Source organism: Aegilops tauschii, chromosome 7 (genome assembly GCF_002575655.3).
Source record: "Aegilops tauschii subsp. strangulata cultivar AL8/78 chromosome 7, Aet v6.0, whole genome shotgun sequence".
In the NCBI taxonomy this organism is placed as follows: Eukaryota; Viridiplantae; Streptophyta; class Magnoliopsida; order Poales; family Poaceae; genus Aegilops; species Aegilops tauschii.
In genome coordinates, this window is record NC_053041.3 from 2108925 (window position 1) to 2125381 (window position 16457).

The following is a 16457-nucleotide window of genomic DNA, read 5'->3' on the forward strand; positions in this document are numbered from 1 at the left end:
GATATCTTCTTCTTTGTTATAGCTGTCTTGGCAAACAAGCAAGCTGCACATGCAGGCCTTCATACCTGTACCAAACACGAGTACTTTATTAGTACAGTTAATTAATTATGGACGTGACATTTTGTCTTCCTAAATTATCTCAGTCGGATTCTGGTATCGTCGATGAATGTTTCAGTAGCTAGTACACCTAAGGACATCTCCATGGTCAAACTTCGAATTAACGTCCCCATTTGTAATCGGATACGTCCAAATGTGTCCACGGACAGCCGAATGGACGTGACCATATAAGACTATCATCCAAAAATCTCCTACTTGTCCACCCCTGCTCCCAAATTTCTTGGATCTTCAACAGTCAATAGTAATTTGATCATACATGTAGCACTTGCAAATAAAAACAAGGAAAAGCAAAAGCATCGAATGTTCAACAAGATCCATAACCCGGATCCAACCAGCAAGCAACCGAACCGAATGAATCACTGGCCACCGCCATTTTCATAGCATGCAATGAAGCCGCTATGCAATTGGCGAACCCACGCCACTAAATCGACATTCAATTCGTCGGCCTTCACGTCCATGACCTTGGACTTCACACATTTGTTTAACCGCAAGCTTCTTCTCCTTGAGAATCTTTGCTTGCATTAGCATGAGCACTCTATAACTCTCTCCTCCTTCTTTTCCTCGGTGAGCTCAATGTGTTTGACACTTTGTCACCTCCTTCTTGTCCATGATGTCCTCCCACTTCTCCGACAATTTGGTTGCCGCCCCATTGCACTTTTCTTGATTGTGCTCCCACTTCTTCCTACTCGACCTCGACACACGGGTAGCCGGTGCAAGCCCTCCTCCAACTATGCCGCCTATTACACCAACTTTGCACACTTTGGCATTGGCGGTCTTGAGTGAATTGGCAAAGTCGCTTTGGCCATTGAACTTGATCGACAATGATGCTTCGTGAATGGATTGCCCTCATTCTTCTTGTACAACATCATCGTGAGGTCGGGCTAGGGAAACAAAACATTCACACGATCAATACGTTGTAATGCCATGCACCACAAAACATAAAGCAAATGGAGCAAAAACTTACGAGATCATTGAGTCCCATGCCACTTGGTGCCTGGTTTTTTATTAATTTGTGCGTACACACCACAAAATCACATAATTCTAGATGGATTATTCAGTGGCATACCATCGATGATTGAGTGAGCTATCATTCCGATCAAGAACCCTTTCCACATTGTACGGAGGGTAGTGCTTGTTCTCATGAAAGAACTCATGCACCCTTCTTTAAAATGCCGTCCCCCTTTGCTACGTAGTGGCAAATGGGTCAACGCTTGTGCCCGACCAAGCCAAGCCCAATAATTCGTCCTCCATCCCTCGCAGTTTTCCACTATCGTTGATGAAATTCATCATCACCTCTTCGGCCACCATCGGTCTTTGGGGGGGGGGGGGGGGGGGGGGGGGGGAGGTTTTAGGGGGGTTCCGTCGAACAGTGTTTGGGTGCCTCGTGGACTAGGCCTCCTCCAGCGGTGTATCGACCGAACGAGTTGCACAGGTTGGTGAAGTTGTAGCTGTTATTGAGGTCAACGGTGAACAGCTCGCCGGAGTGAATGTAGGCGCCGGATTGTTGCATGGCCGTCGGCCTGAACTAGGTAGACAGGGAGTAGGATGAGGCCTCCGCGACCTAGTGCGGCACATGTCTTTTCGCTACCAGCATGGTGGCGTTGCGTGTAGGAGAGAACCATTGCGACGGACCATCTAGTCATATCATTTGAGGCCAGAGTACACCTTCGCTCCCCTCGCGAGAACTCTTATCTAGCTAGGGTTTCTCTGTCTTTCGCCAGTGCTGCTGGTCCGCCTCGCCCTTGCCGGCGGGAGGGCTCCGATTTTAGTTGTGCCATGATCAAGAAGACGAGGCGGCGGCGGTTTTTGAAAATAGAATGAGGTCCTCCCCGCCAAGCCCCCGTCTTGGCGATGCTTCTAGCGTCGTCGGAGGGCGTGTGGAGGTGTGTTTCTGGCGGATCTCGTGGGATCTGGTCTGTGTTTGTCTTCGTTGGATCCGTCTGGAGCCGGTCTTCGTTCGCCTACGTGTGTGTAGGTTGGATCCTTTCGATACGCCTCTTTTCATCGACGGCGGTTGCTTTCTGGTGTTCTGGTCTTATGAGGCCTTAGCACCACGACTTTCCGACTGTCTACTACAACAATGACATTGTCCGACTCCAACAAGGGAGGGATGATGACGGCGACGCACCTTCGGCTCGCTCCAGTGTTTGTAGTCGTCGGTAGGTGGTCTACGGACCTGGATGTAATTTTTACTTCTTGCGTTCTTTGTACTACTATCTTAGACACTTCATGAATAGATTTGATGATTTCTCGCCAAAAAAATCACTGAGTGCATCCTTCTTGATTGGAAATTTGGAATCCATGTGAGATCTGACTGATTTGGTAAAACAGAATCGGTAATAAACACGTGTATGTATCTGCAGATATCATGTGTCCAAATCAAAATTGAATTTGATCTTCTTACTGGTTTGGTCGTAAATGGTCCAATTTTTGGAGGAGTGCCACCAACCCCCAGTCACAATCACTCATTTACCCACCCCTATAAATCTCTTTCAAAATTTGTGATCTACGTATATACTGTCCGGCCTGCAGCTACCAACAAACCAACCTGGTACGCACCACGGACCAAATCTTTTCTTATCCCCAGCCCATGAGCGCCATGCCGTCGCCGCCCATGGTGCGCGTGGTGTCGTCGTCGACGGTGAAGCCGCCGCCGCGGCCGAGGGAGCGCATCCCGCTCACCTCCTGGGACGCCTCCATGCTCTCCTCCAACTACATCCAGAAAGGCCTCCTCTTCCACAGGCCCACCTCATGCTCCCCGGTCAACGTCGCCGACCACCTCGCCGCGGCACTCGGCGACGCGCTCGTCCACTACTACCCCATCGCCGGCCGCTTTGCTACAGAGCAACACAGGGACGAGCACACCGGCGCCGTCGTCGGCTGCTCGGTCCACGTCGATTGCGCCGGCCAGGGCGTGGAGGTCGTGCACGCCGTGGCCGACGGGGTGACCATGGCGGACGTGCTCCCGCGCGACGCCGACGTGCCGCGCGGCGTGCTGGCGCAGTTCTTCCAGCTCACCCACGCCGTCAACTACGGCGGCCAGGAGCAGCCCCTGTTCGCCGTCCAGGTCACCGACCTCGCCGACGGGGTGTTCGTCGGCTTCGCCTACAACCACGCGCTCTCCGACGGCACCGCCTTCTGGGACTTCGTCAACTACTGGGCCGCCCTCGCGCGCGCCAGGCTCGGCCTTGAGGCGGTGCCCCCGGCGCCGAAGCCCTCGTTCGAGCGCTGGTCGCCCGACGGCGGCGCGGCGGGGCCGGCGGTGCTGCCGTGCGCCGACGTGTCGGAACTCATCGAGCGGGCGCCCCCGCTGCAGCTGCGCGAGCGAATGCTGCACTTCTCGGCCGAGTCGCTGGAGGCGCTCAAGGAGCGCGCGCGAGAGGAGCTCCTGGCCGCCGGCGACACGGCGGGCGCGGCCGCACTGACCAAGTTCCAGGCGCTCTCCTCGCTGCTCTGGCGCTGCATCACCCGCGCGCGGCGGCTGGCGCCGGAGCAGGAGACGACGTGCCGCGCGGCCATCAACAACCGCGCGCGCCTCCGGCCGCAGCTCCCGCAGGAGTACTTCGGCAACACCATCTACGCCATCGGCACCGACTCCACGCGCGCCGCGGACCTGCTCGAGCGCGGGCACGGATGGGCGGCGGCGGCCGTGGGGCGGGCCGTGGCGGCGCACACGGACGCGTCCATCAGGGCGCGCGTGGCGGCGTGGACCGCCAGGCCCATGGTGTACACGCACCGCTTCTTCGACCCCACGGGCACCATGATGGGCAGCTCGCCGCGCTTCGACATGTACGGCTGCGACTTCGGCTGGGGGAGCCCCGTGGCAGCGCGCAGCGGCATGGCCAACAAGTTCGACGGCAAGACCTCGCTCTACCCCGGCCGCGAGGGCGCCGGCAGCATCGACGCCGAGCTCACGCTGTCGCCCGACAACATGGCGGCCCTCGAGGAGGACGACGAGTTCTGGGCCGCCGTGACCCCGGACGCGCCCGTGCCTTCGGCGCCGGAGAAGAAGGCCACTTGAATCATCGTCCATCGATGTCAACACCGTACCTCAACACCGTACCTCTGCTCTTCTTTATTCTGGTTGGTGCCGATCACCAAAATATGCTGGCCGATTTTCATTTTGTTCGTGTGATTGATTAACCCAATAGCAATATGCATTGTCTAATTCTTGGCTTTGAATGACAACAAGTGAAAGATGTTGGATTTGTGACAAGAAATTTGCTCTGATTTGAATTTTTTTAATTTTTTTTGCGAGAAGCTCGGATTTGATTTGACTGAGGCTTCTTTCCTTCCCCTGACATGCTAGTGGGGAGTAACTTTTATGTTACTAGTCTATATTACTACCTTCATATTAGGTAGTAACATATGGATGATAACATGCAAGTCTTCATTAATTGAGATATAGACTCATTTTACCTCGGGATGTGTTATGTTACAGTAACATATTATGTTACCACAAGCATCTCTTTCCTCATTAACTCCATGCCATATAAGCAATTTTTTCTTGGGATATGTTATGTTACTACCTAAGTTACTCTCATTATGGCTAGCCTAACTAAAATGCCACATCTTGAAAATTTGGTTCTCTCGGATACAAACAAGTGTCGTCCCAAGAACAAGACAATAGGTCTCTTTTATAACACAAGAATAGCCAGCTAAAGATGGATACACCAAAGAGATACATGGGGCAGAAGAACCAACTTGAATCGCGGAGAACAGGTAGCTCCGGTCTGTGAACTTGTTGAATCGTTCAACCATACGTGTTGTAATCGTAGCCGTATTCAATATGTCACTTTGTCATATCCGCCTCGCTGCGGGGGCGAGGACTGAAATAAGAAAGGAATGAGTTCGGCAAGATGACTTGGGTTAAGAAAAAAGAATGATATTTTGGACATGTAGTCAAACCTACCTTTATGTGAGCACTGTAACCACAACCCATATTGCTAATCAACAAGCTTAATGTAAATGAGACGGGGATCTTAATTAGGGGAAGAAGATGAACGTGAAGAATATTGATTTCAGAGAGGAGAAATGGAGAACACAAAAGATTGATATTTTAAGGCCTCATTCGGTTTGGATGAAACCAAAACGTATGAATTAGAAGTAGTATAGGAATTTGATAGGATGACACATGCCATCCTAAAGAATTGTATTTGCCTCGCTTCTATGCAAAAAATGAGCTTTGAGTGGATGTGTAGATTCCTTCAAAAACACAAAAAATGTATGGTATTCCTACAAAATCGGATATTCCCATCCTACAAACCGAAAATAAAATAGAGATTTAAAACACACAATAGATTTGTTTTGAGGGGAAAACACACAATAATTGTATAGTAATAATTATTTTAACTTTTTATATGGGAAAAAGGCAAATTTTAAATAAAAAGGAAAAATAAAAAATGAACTTGAACAACTGCATTGTTCGCGGACAGGGCCGGTTCAATTATTTGTGCTGGAACCCCTAAAAAAGATTATTTGTGCATGGAGAGTGTTTATGGAGTATAGATGGTTGAAAATCAGAGGATTCGTTTCCATCCATCCCATGCATCTCCGTGCATAATCAGAGCATACGTTGCCGTCTGCTTCTCAAATCATATCAGACATGCCGTTGGACTACAGAGCCAAGGTCCCCTCGCAAATACAAAAATAAAATGGCCTACAAGCTCTAGCCTCGCTAGTGACAATAAAAAAGCAGCCCCCAATTATACCGGCCATCTGTCGGGCCTGGCTGGGCCTACCCAAGCACGATGCAAAAAACCCAGGCCCAAGCCCGGCCCGGCCGTCAGGCCTAAAAATCGGACCCGAGCCCAGCCCATCATGCTAAAAGCCTGCCGGGCCTCGGGCCATGGGCCGGGCCTCTTCCTTAAATGGCGAAAACGACGGGCGCCGACCTGTCGGGGTTCATCGAACGGCTCGAGCCGCCGCCGCTGCGCGCGCGATGGGCGCACTTCTCGGCGGAGTCACTGGCGGAGCTCAAGGAGCGGGCGCGGCAGGAGCTCCTCGCGGCCGGGGACGCGCCCGGCGCCGCCGCCCTGACGCGGTTCCAGGCCTTGTCCTCGCTCCTCTGGCGCAGCATCACCCGCGCGCGGCGAGTCTCGCCGGACCAGGAGACCACGTGCCGCGCGGCCGTGAACAACCGGGCTCGGCTCCGTCCGGCGCTGCCCGCGGACTACTTCGGCAACTGCGTCGACGCCGTGAGCACGGACGCCGATTCGCCGGTGCGCGCGTCGGAGCTCCTCGAACGCGGGCACGGGTGGGCGGCTGCGGCGGTGGGGCGCGCGGTGGCGGCGCACACGGACGGGGCCATCAGGGCGCGCGTGGCGGCGTGGGCGGCGAGGCCGGTGGTGTACACGCTGCGGTGGTACGACCCGTGTGGGGCCATGGTGGGGAGCTCGCCGCGGTTCGACATGTACGGGTGCGACTTCGGGTGGGGGAGGCCGGCGGCGGTGCGGAGCGGCAAGGCGAACAAGATGGACGGGCGGGCGTCGCTGTACCCCGGGCGCGAGGGCGGAGGCAGCATGGACGCGGAGGTGACGCTGACGCCGGAGCACAAGGCGGCGCTGGAGGGCAACGAGGAGTTCTGGGCAGCCGTGACGCCGGAGAAGAAGGCTTGAACCTAATTTGGTAGAATAAGAGAGCCGTGTGCTTTAATTCTCATTCTGTGATGATTTGATTGATCGACACGGCCCACAGTGCGTTCGTTGGGTACTAGATTTGCTCCATCTCCATGTGAGACGCTCAAAATTCTCTTGCCATCTGCTCGACCAGCTTTGGGCCCCACTTCACTGTTCCACTTCTTTTTAGAATGCCAATGGCGTACCATAATTTTATAAAAGAAAAAAATATTATAAAAGTCTAACAATGATGTGAACATCAACCGCAATCATTGACCTATCGAAAACCCTAGCATTTCTCTGTTTCCAGAGAGCCCACACAGTTTCAATGACTAGGGTGTCAAAAACACACCTATCCTATCTCATGAAAAGCTTCCTAGAACGAGTCCACCAGTCTGTGAAAGTGTTGTTCTGGAGAGATAGATGGGTTCATGGTCTCTAGGTCCACGACATCGCATCACTTCTGGTAACTACTATGGTCAGCACAAGGGTTGTCAACACACGAACCATACGTCAAGCTCTGATCGATGAACAATGGACTGCAGACATCGGCCAGGGCGGCTCATTCATGGCCCTCCTTCAGATCATGCATCTTCGCCACGCCATTTCCACGGTGCACAGAGATGCCCAGGCACCCGACGTCTTTACTTGGCCTGCCTTGGCCAATGGAATCTACACTGCCAAGTCTACGTACCAACGTATCTGCCACGGTTTGATTCGGTCACTTTTTGCGAGCAGCATATGGCGAAGTTGCCCCTCCCCCGTAAGTGCAAAATATTTGCTTGGCTCACCGTCCAATATTAGTTGTGCACTTCGGACAGGCGTGCGTGTCATGGGCTTCTAGACCACCCCTCCGCGTGCTACACTTGCTTACAAGAGGAGGACAATGTTGATCACATCGTGACACGATGTGTATATGCGAGGGAGGGATGGCATAGGTGTTTCGATCTGCTACAAATTAATGCGGGCTACCCGACCCTGACGGACACTTCATTAGGTTTCTCACCTCACATGTGAAAGGCAGTTTGCCTCTGATGGCCGAAAAAAGATTGTTAATGTATCGGAAATTGTAAACGACATGAAGGCACAGTTTAAGAAACCGGACCGGTCATCGAACTGGTGAGCCTGTCGGTTTAGGTTTTCACCGGTCGGACCGCCGGTTCACCGTTCTATTCGCTAGTTTTTTACCATAAAATAATGTATATTAAGTAACTATATATGGTAATATATTACTTAAAATGGTCAGATAGAAGCATTTCCTTAAACTTGACAACAAATGTGCCCAGCCGAGGTGGTTGTTGGGCCAAGTGTTGCTTCGGCTTACCACGTAACCATCCCTAAGGTCAACTCCTTGCTCTCCCTAGTTATTTTAGATTGTTCTTTTCCTGTTCAATAGGCGGTTTATTTCAAAAAATCTGGCCGATTTTTATCAATCTGATTGCAGGACAATCTCCACCAGAGCTTAAAGAACAATGGCGGCCGGGGGGGGGGGGGGGGGGGGGTGTCGCGGGTTCTAGTTTTTTCCGGTCTAACCACTGGTCCGTTCCGGTTTTTCACACTATGCCTGAAGGTTGCTAGCTAAGGGCGTTAGCGCGACTACGTAGGAGCGCCTCCTCCAAGTCGAGAGGGGTGGAGCGGGCGCATTGGCGGGAAGAGCCGGGCTCCGCCGCTGCCACGGCCCGCTGTAGGTCGCGACGTGCTGCCCGCTGCCGCTCGCGACAGGCGTCCTTGGCATCCGAATTCGGCGTGCGCATCCACACGGGAGCCGTGTTCATGAGCACCCAGCACTGCCCGGGAGGTGCTGGCTCCGGATGGGGCCGCCCTGCTTCGAATTTGAAGCGGTACCAACCGAGACGGTCAACGGGACCCAGAGGAGCTAGCGGTGGACACGACAGAGCTTGAGCTCCCGCCGGTGTCCAGCGGCGACTGCAGGATGGCAATGCAGAGCGCCAACTCCTCCTCATCCGGTGAGTCGTTGCCGGAGCCAGAGTCCTTCTTCACGTGGTTCTCCCCGTCCATGGGATCGGGGTCGCTGCCGGAGCTGTGGTCGGATCTGACCATTGCGGAGGGGCAGAAGAGATTGGAGAGGAACGGGAGGAGACAGGAGGGGAGCGGAGAGGGCGAGAGGACTAAGGGTTTTGTTAGATAATAACGAGAAAATAAACGAGACAAAGAGACACAGATTTTTACGTGGAAACCCTTGCGGGAGAAAACCACGGACGCACGAAGGCGCAATCACTATGAGGAGGAGTATTACAAGCACGAGACGACAGACCGTCTGAAGTGCGACTACGTGGGGTATATAAGAGGGCAATACATGAGAGTCCTTGAAGGACAAGTAAACGAGTTGTACTCGTACGCGTCGGTACCAACGCAAAGGCCCACACCGTTTGTACTACGTCTAGTCCAATACGGTATAATTTGGATCACAATTTAACAATCTCCACCTTGATCCAAATTCCCTCCAGTAGTCGAAGAAAGTAAATAACTCCATCCAAATCAGCATAAACACCTTGTGCGTCAAAGTCCATAGGAATAGTGAGAAATACCAACTAAGCCTGAGCAAAGCTCAAACTTATTGGTCGGAACTGGCTTTGTCATCATGTCAGCAGGATTATCATGAGTACTTATCTTGCATACCTTCAAATTGCCTTCAGCAACAACATCTCGAATATAATGGAATCTGACATCAATGTGTTTTGTCCTCTCATGATACATTGGATTCTTTGTAAGATATATGGCACTTTGACTGTCAGAAAATTTGGTAGGGCAAGATGAATCTCCACAAAGCTCAGTGTACAAACCTCTCAACCAGATAGCTTCTTTGCATGCCTCAGAAATAGCCATATACTCGGCATCGGTAGTGGAACAAGCCACAATAGACTGCAAAGTTGCTCTCCAACTCACAGCACAACCACCAATGGTGAAAACATAATCTGTGAGCGATCTTCTCTTATCCAAATCACCAGCAAAATCAGAATCAACAAAACCAACAAGTCCATCTCTAGTTTTCCCAAACTGTAAATAAGCATTAGAAGTACCTCGCAGGTATCTCAAAATACACTGAACTGCTCTCCAATGCTCTTTTCCAGGATTAGCCATGTATCTACTGACAACACTCAATGCATAAGATAAATCCGGACGAGAACAAACCATGGCATACATAAGTGAACCAACTGCACTTGAATAGGGAACTCTAGACATGTACTCAATATCTGCATCTGACTTAGGACATAAGGCTGATGATAACTTGAAGTGTGCAGCTAACGGAGTACTCACCGGCTTGGCATTATGCATATTAAAACGACGAAGAACTTTATCAATATATCCCTTCTGACTTAGATATACTTTTCCAGACGGTCTATCTCTGGATATTTCCATGCCAATTATTTTCTTTGCTGCACCCAAATCCTTCATCTCAAATTCATTACTCAATTGCTTCTTTAGTTCGTTAATCTCTGACATACTCTTTGCAGCAATAAGCATATCATCAACATAAAGGAGCAAATAAATAGTTGAACCTTTGACAGTTTTCAAATAAACACAACTATCATAATTAGACCTTTTGAAACCTTGAGAGAGCATAAAGGTGTCAAATCTCTTGTACCACTGTCTAGGGGATTGCTTCAATCCATAAAGAGATTTCTGTAACTTACAGACAAGCTTTTCTTTTCCAGGAATAACAAAACCTTCAGGTTGTTCCATATAAATATCCTCTTCTAATTCTCCATGTAAAAATGCAGTTTTAACATCCAATTGTTCAAGCTCAAAATCATGCATGGCAACAATACTGAGTAAAGTGCGAATAGAGCTATGCTTCACAACAGGAGAAAAGACTTCGTTATAGTCAATACCTGGAATCTGACTGTAACCTTTAGCAACTACCCTTGCTTTATATCTTGTCTCATCATTAGGAGAAACACCTTCTTTCCTCTTGAAAACCCACTTGCAACGAATAGGTTTCTTCTCTCTAGGTAATCTTACTAAATCCCAAGTGCCATTCTTTTCAAGTGATTCCATCTCATCATGCATAGCGGTCATCCACTTATTACTATCACCAGAAATAATAGCCTCGGAATATGAAGAAGGCTCAGCATTACCTTCAATTTCTTCCGCAACAGATAAAGAAAAAGAAACAATATTGCACTCTTCAATTAACCTGTCAGGTTTATTAATACCCCGCCTAACTCTGTCACGTGCAAGATTCCAACTGGGTGGAACAATAGGCTAATTTCGAGTGGGAGTGACATATTCATCATCAACGATGGGATCATCATGTGCATCAACAATTTCCTTACCAGATGTATCACCTGAATCAATAACATGCTCCACCTGAACAGTAGGCTCCTGAACAATAGGTTGTTGTTCACTTTCAACGGGAACATTAGTAGATGAAACATCATGTAACATAGCAGATTCATTAAAGATAACATTTCTGCTAATAACAACCTTCTGGGTTTCAGGATTCCACAATTTAAAACCTTTAACACCAGACTTATAACCAAGAAAGATGCACTTAACAGCCCTAGGCTCCAATTTTCCATTATCAACATGAGCATAAGCAGTGCAACCAAAAACTCTCAATTGTGAATAATCAGCAGGTGAACCAGACCATACCTCAATTGGAGTTTTCTTATTAAGAGCAATAGATGGTGAACGGTTAATGAGATAACAAGCAGTGGAAGCGGCCTCAGCCCAAAAACGCCTATGCAAACCTGCATTGGACAACATGCAACGGGCTCTGGAAAGAATGGTCCTGTTCATACGCTCAGCAACACCGTTTTGTTGAGGAGTATAAGGAACGGTGTAGTGTCTGACAATGCCTTCAGACTTGCAATAATTCTTAAATTGCTTCGAATAGAATTCCATACCATTATCAGTGCGAAGTATCTTTTACCTTCTTTTCAGTTTGTCTCTCAATCATAATCTTCCACTCCTTAAAAGCTGAGAATGCTTCATATTTATGCTTCAAGAAATAAGGCCAAACTTTTCTCAAATAATCATCAATTATAGTCAGCATGTAACTAGCACCACCTAGTGACTTTCTGCGAGATGGTCCCCATAAATCAGAATGAACATAATCAAGAATACCTTCAGTTGTATGAGTCGAAGTGTTGAACTTCACCCTCTTGTGTTTGCCGAAGATACAATGCTCACAAAATTTCAATTTTCCAGGTTCATATCCATCAAGAAGACCTCTCTTATTTAACTCTGCCAAACCAAGTTCACTCATATGTCCAAGACGCATATGCCAAAGGTTAGCAGCATCATAATCAGAATTCTTTGAAATAACTGGAGTACCATTACCTGAAACGGTAGAACCTTGAAGGTAATAAAGACCATTGGTCGAACTCAAATCACCTTTTATCACAATAAGGGAACCTTTGGTGACTTTCAAAACACTATCTCCACCTGAATACTTGTATCCCTTTGCATCAAGGGCACTCATAGAAATAAGATTTCTCTTCATCTTCGGAATATACCGAACATCTGTCAAAGTTCTGATTATGCCATCAAACATCTTGATTCGAATAGAACCTATGCCTTCAATCTTGCAAGGTGAATTATCAAAACCCAAAACGGAACCAGCAGCAGTAGTGGAATCAAAAGTAGAAAACCAATCTCTATGTGGACACATATGAAAAGTGCATGCGGTGTCAAGTACCCACTCATCATTGGTCTCAGCACATCCAGCAATAACGACAAGAGCATCATCGGAACTATCATCACGAGCAATGTTAGCAGAATTTTCACCTTGTTTGTTACCTTTCCTCTTTTCTTTATTCTGCAACTTGAAACACTCAGAGATGTCATGCCTGTCTCTCTTGCAATACCTGCAATACTTCTTGTCTCTAGATTGCGACCAGCCCCTGTAGCCGTTCTTACTTTTGCCTCTGTTTCCATTATGTGAGTTCTTCTCCTTTGTCCTGCCACGAATAGATAATCCCTCTGCTTGGGATGAACTTGAACCATCATGAGGCACCATTAGTTTCATCTTCTCCTTGGAGTTCAAAGCTTCATAAACTTCATTAAGCGTGAGAGTGTCACGACTGTATAATATGGTGTCTCTAAAATTGGTACAAGAACTTGGCAGTGAACAAAGTAACATTAAAGCAGTATCTTCCTCTTCATACTTAACCTCCATTGCAGCTAGATCAGATATGATCTCTTTAAATTCTGAAATATGATTCAAAACATTACCTCCCTCGGGTAACCTGTGCAGGAATAATTTTTGCTTCAGATGCATCTTGCTGGTGAGATCTTTAGTCATGCAAATCCCTTCCAACTTTAACCATAGAGCGGCGGCAGTTTTCTCGCTCAAAACTTCCTGCAAAATGTTATTATGCAAATGGAGTTGAATTTGTGACAAAGCCTTACAATCACTTTTCTCCTCATCAGTCCAGTCTTGAATTCTATTCTTTCCAAAACTATCCAGTGCTTCATCATAGTCGGACTGTGCCAACAACGCCCGCATCTTGACTTGCCATAGGGTAAACCTTGTGTCACGGTCCAGCAGCGGAAGATCGTACTTCATGGAAGCCATGAGTAGATAAATCTGTGTACACAAAGTAGTACAAGCCCGTAGAAAAATTCTTGATAGAATTAATATTGCGGGACAAAGAACTAGAGAGATAGCACTTGGTAGTCGCTGGTGGCAGTAGAAATTGAAAACGGACCAAAAAGAAATCTGATCACTAGATCAACCTTAACCACCACGTGAAGTAGTGGGATGATGCAAGTAGCAGCAGCAACTTTGGTACGTTTGATCACGTGAAGCAGCAGAAAAAACTGATCAGCCTTGTACCTCGGGACTTGATCCTGTACGCGGGAGCAGCACACGGGGCGCTGCGTACGGAGCAGCACCGGCAACTCGGTGACTTGTTGATTTGACGCGACGGAGCGGCGGAAGCTTATGTTGGCCACGGACGACCGCTCGATTAGGAATCGGATCAGCGGTAGAATACCTGTCGGTCTCGGCTTCGGCAGAAATCGATCCGCCTCGGATCGACGGATCGACGTGCGGCGGCACGCACACAGCAACCCTAATCTCTTTTCGATCTCAAATCTCGTATACTGCAACTTGGCTCTGATACCACTTGTTAGATAATAACGAGAAAATAAACGAGACAAAGAGACACAGATTTTTACGTGGAAACCCTTGCGGGAGAAAACACGGACGCACGAAGGCGCAATCACTATGAGGAGGAGTATTACAAGCACGAGACGACAGACCGTCTGAAGTGCGACTACGTGGGGTATATAAGAGGGCAAATACATGAGAGTCCTTTAAGGACAAGTAAACGAGTTGTACTCGTACGCGTCGGTACCAACGCAAAGGCCCACACCGTTTGTACTACGTCTAGTCCAATACAGTATAATTTGGATCACAATTTAACAGGTTTGACCAGGATTCGTCAAACACAGGTGTAGCTTTTTAGGGGTAGTGGCGGGGGTAGCGTGATCCATAGCGGACTGATCCGACGTGACGATAGTGTCCAGGCCTCCCCACACACTAGTAGAAAAAGGGTCAAATATGAAGCACATTAGTGCCGATTAGATTTTGAGCCGGCACTAATGTGTCCATTAGTGCCGGTTCCAACGGCTAGGCGGGCGGAGATCATTAGTACCGGTTCGTGAGCAACCTTTTGTACCGGTTCGTGTCACGAACCAGTACTAATGATGCTGCGTCAGGCTGTGGTCAAGCTGGGGCCCCACGGACACCTTTAGTACCGGTTCGTGCCATGAACCGGTACTATAGTTTCTTAGTAAGCTGTTTTTTAGTCCCACCTCGCGAAGAGAGAGGCACTAGGAGCTGTTTATAAGCCCTGAGTGCAGAGACGATGAAGGAGAGGCGCAATGCTCATCTGCACGTTGCTTAGCTTTAAGCCTTGAGGAATAGTGTAGACTGCACGGAGCTATGTGCAGTGCAGTTTGCACTATTCCGAAAGGCTTGAAGCTAATTAACGAGCATTGTGCCTCTTTTTTATCTTTAATAACTTATTACAACTCCGGACTTCTTGTGTTACGGCAAAAACTGGACGCACTTTGTGTACAAACTAGACAATCTCTTTCGAAGTATCAAGGTTTCTGACGAGAACTCATCTGTTACATGGGCACTTCATTTTTTTAAACTTATTACAACTCCAGACTTTTTTGGGTTCCGTACACACCATTCAAAGCGACGTCATCAATTTCCAACACGTTCTGACATCATTTGCTGTTTTTCAGTCATTTGAACTCCAGCCTATTTTTGCATTCAGTATGCATCATTCAAAGCAACGTCATCAATTTCCAACACGTTCTGACATCATTTGCTGTTTTCAGTCATTTACCGATTTGTTTAGAGAGCTAAATGACGGTGAAATTGAAAATCACTACAAAATGAACTCTGAAAATGTTGGAACTTGGCATGGTATCATCATTTCGCCCGCATAGCATGTGCAAAAGAGTGGAGAGGGTCACGGCGAAAACTGGACGCACCTCGTGTACAAACTGGACAATCTCTTTCGGAGTATCAGGGTTTCGGACGAGAACTCATCTTTTACACGGACACTTCAATGTTTTTTAAACTTATTTGAACTCCAGCCTATTTTTGCGTTCAGTATGCATCATTCAAAGCGACGTCATCAATTTCCAACACGTTCTGACATCATTTGCTGTTTTTCAGTCATTTAGCGATTTGTTTAGGGAGCTAAATGACGGTGAAATTGAAAATCACTACAAAATGAACTCTGAAAATGTTGGAACATGGCATGGTATCATCATTTCGCCCGCATAGCATGCGCAAAAGAGTAGAGAGGGTCACGGTGAAAACTGGACGCACCTCGTGTACAAACTGGACAATCTCTTTCGGAGTATCAGGGTTTCGGACGAGAACTCATCTGTTACACGGGCACTTCAATGTTATTTAAAATTATTTGAACTCCAGCCTATTTTGCGTTCACTATGCATCATTCAAAGCGACGTCATCAATTTCCAACACGTTCTGACATCATTTGTTGTTTTTCAGTCATTTGCCGATTTGTTTAGGGAGCTAAATGACGGTGAAATTGAAAATCACTACAAAATGAACTCTGAAAATGTTGGAACTTCGCATGGTATCATCATTTCGCCCGCATAGCATGTGCAAAAGAGTAGAGAGGGTCACGGCGAAAACTGGACGCACCTCGTGTACAAACTAGACAATCTCTTTCGGAGTATCAGGGTTTCGGACGAGAACTCATCCGTTACACGGGCACTTCAATGTTTTTTAAACTTATTTGAACTCTAGCATATTTTTGCGTTCAGTATGCATCATTCAAAGCAACGTCATCAATTTCCAACACGTTCTGACATCATTTGTTGTTTTTCAGTCATTTACCGATTTGTTTAGAGAGCTAAATGACGGTGAAATTGAAAATCACTACAAAATGAACTCTGAAAATGTTGGAACTTGGCATGGTATCATCATTTCGCCCGCATAGCATGTGCAAAAGAGTAGAGAGGGTCACGGCGAAAACTGGACGCACCTCGTGTACAAACTAGACAATCTCTTTCGGAGTATCAGGGTTTCGGACGAGAACTCATCTGTTACACCGGCACTTCGATGTTTTTTAAACTTATTTGAACTCCAGCCTATTTTTGCGTTCAGCATGCATCTTTCAAAGCGACGTCATCCATTTCCAACACGTTCTGACATCATTTGCTTTTTTTCAGTCATTTACCGATTTGTTTAGAGAGCTA

The 16457-nt window shown here is 47.9% G+C and overlaps 2 protein-coding genes across 2 annotated transcripts; both read left to right on the plus strand.

Moving 5' to 3' along the window:
- Positions 1 to 2632: 2632 nt before the first annotated feature.
- LOC109750173 (uncharacterized acetyltransferase At3g50280) lies at positions 2633 to 4337 on the plus strand. Its single transcript, XM_020309123.4, has one exon. The coding sequence runs from the start codon at positions 2708 to 2710 to the stop codon at positions 4136 to 4138; it is 1431 nt and encodes a 476-aa protein (XP_020164712.1). The 5' UTR covers positions 2633 to 2707; the 3' UTR covers positions 4139 to 4337.
- A 1650-nt stretch (positions 4338 to 5987) lies between these two features.
- On the plus strand, positions 5988 to 12007 carry LOC109750164 (BAHD acyltransferase DCR-like). Its single transcript, XM_040394078.1, has 2 exons — positions 5988 to 6715; positions 11929 to 12007. Exons 1-2 carry the CDS (start codon positions 5988 to 5990, stop codon positions 12005 to 12007), a joined length of 807 nt encoding a protein of 268 aa, XP_040250012.1.
- Positions 12008 to 16457: the final 4450 nt, after the last annotated feature.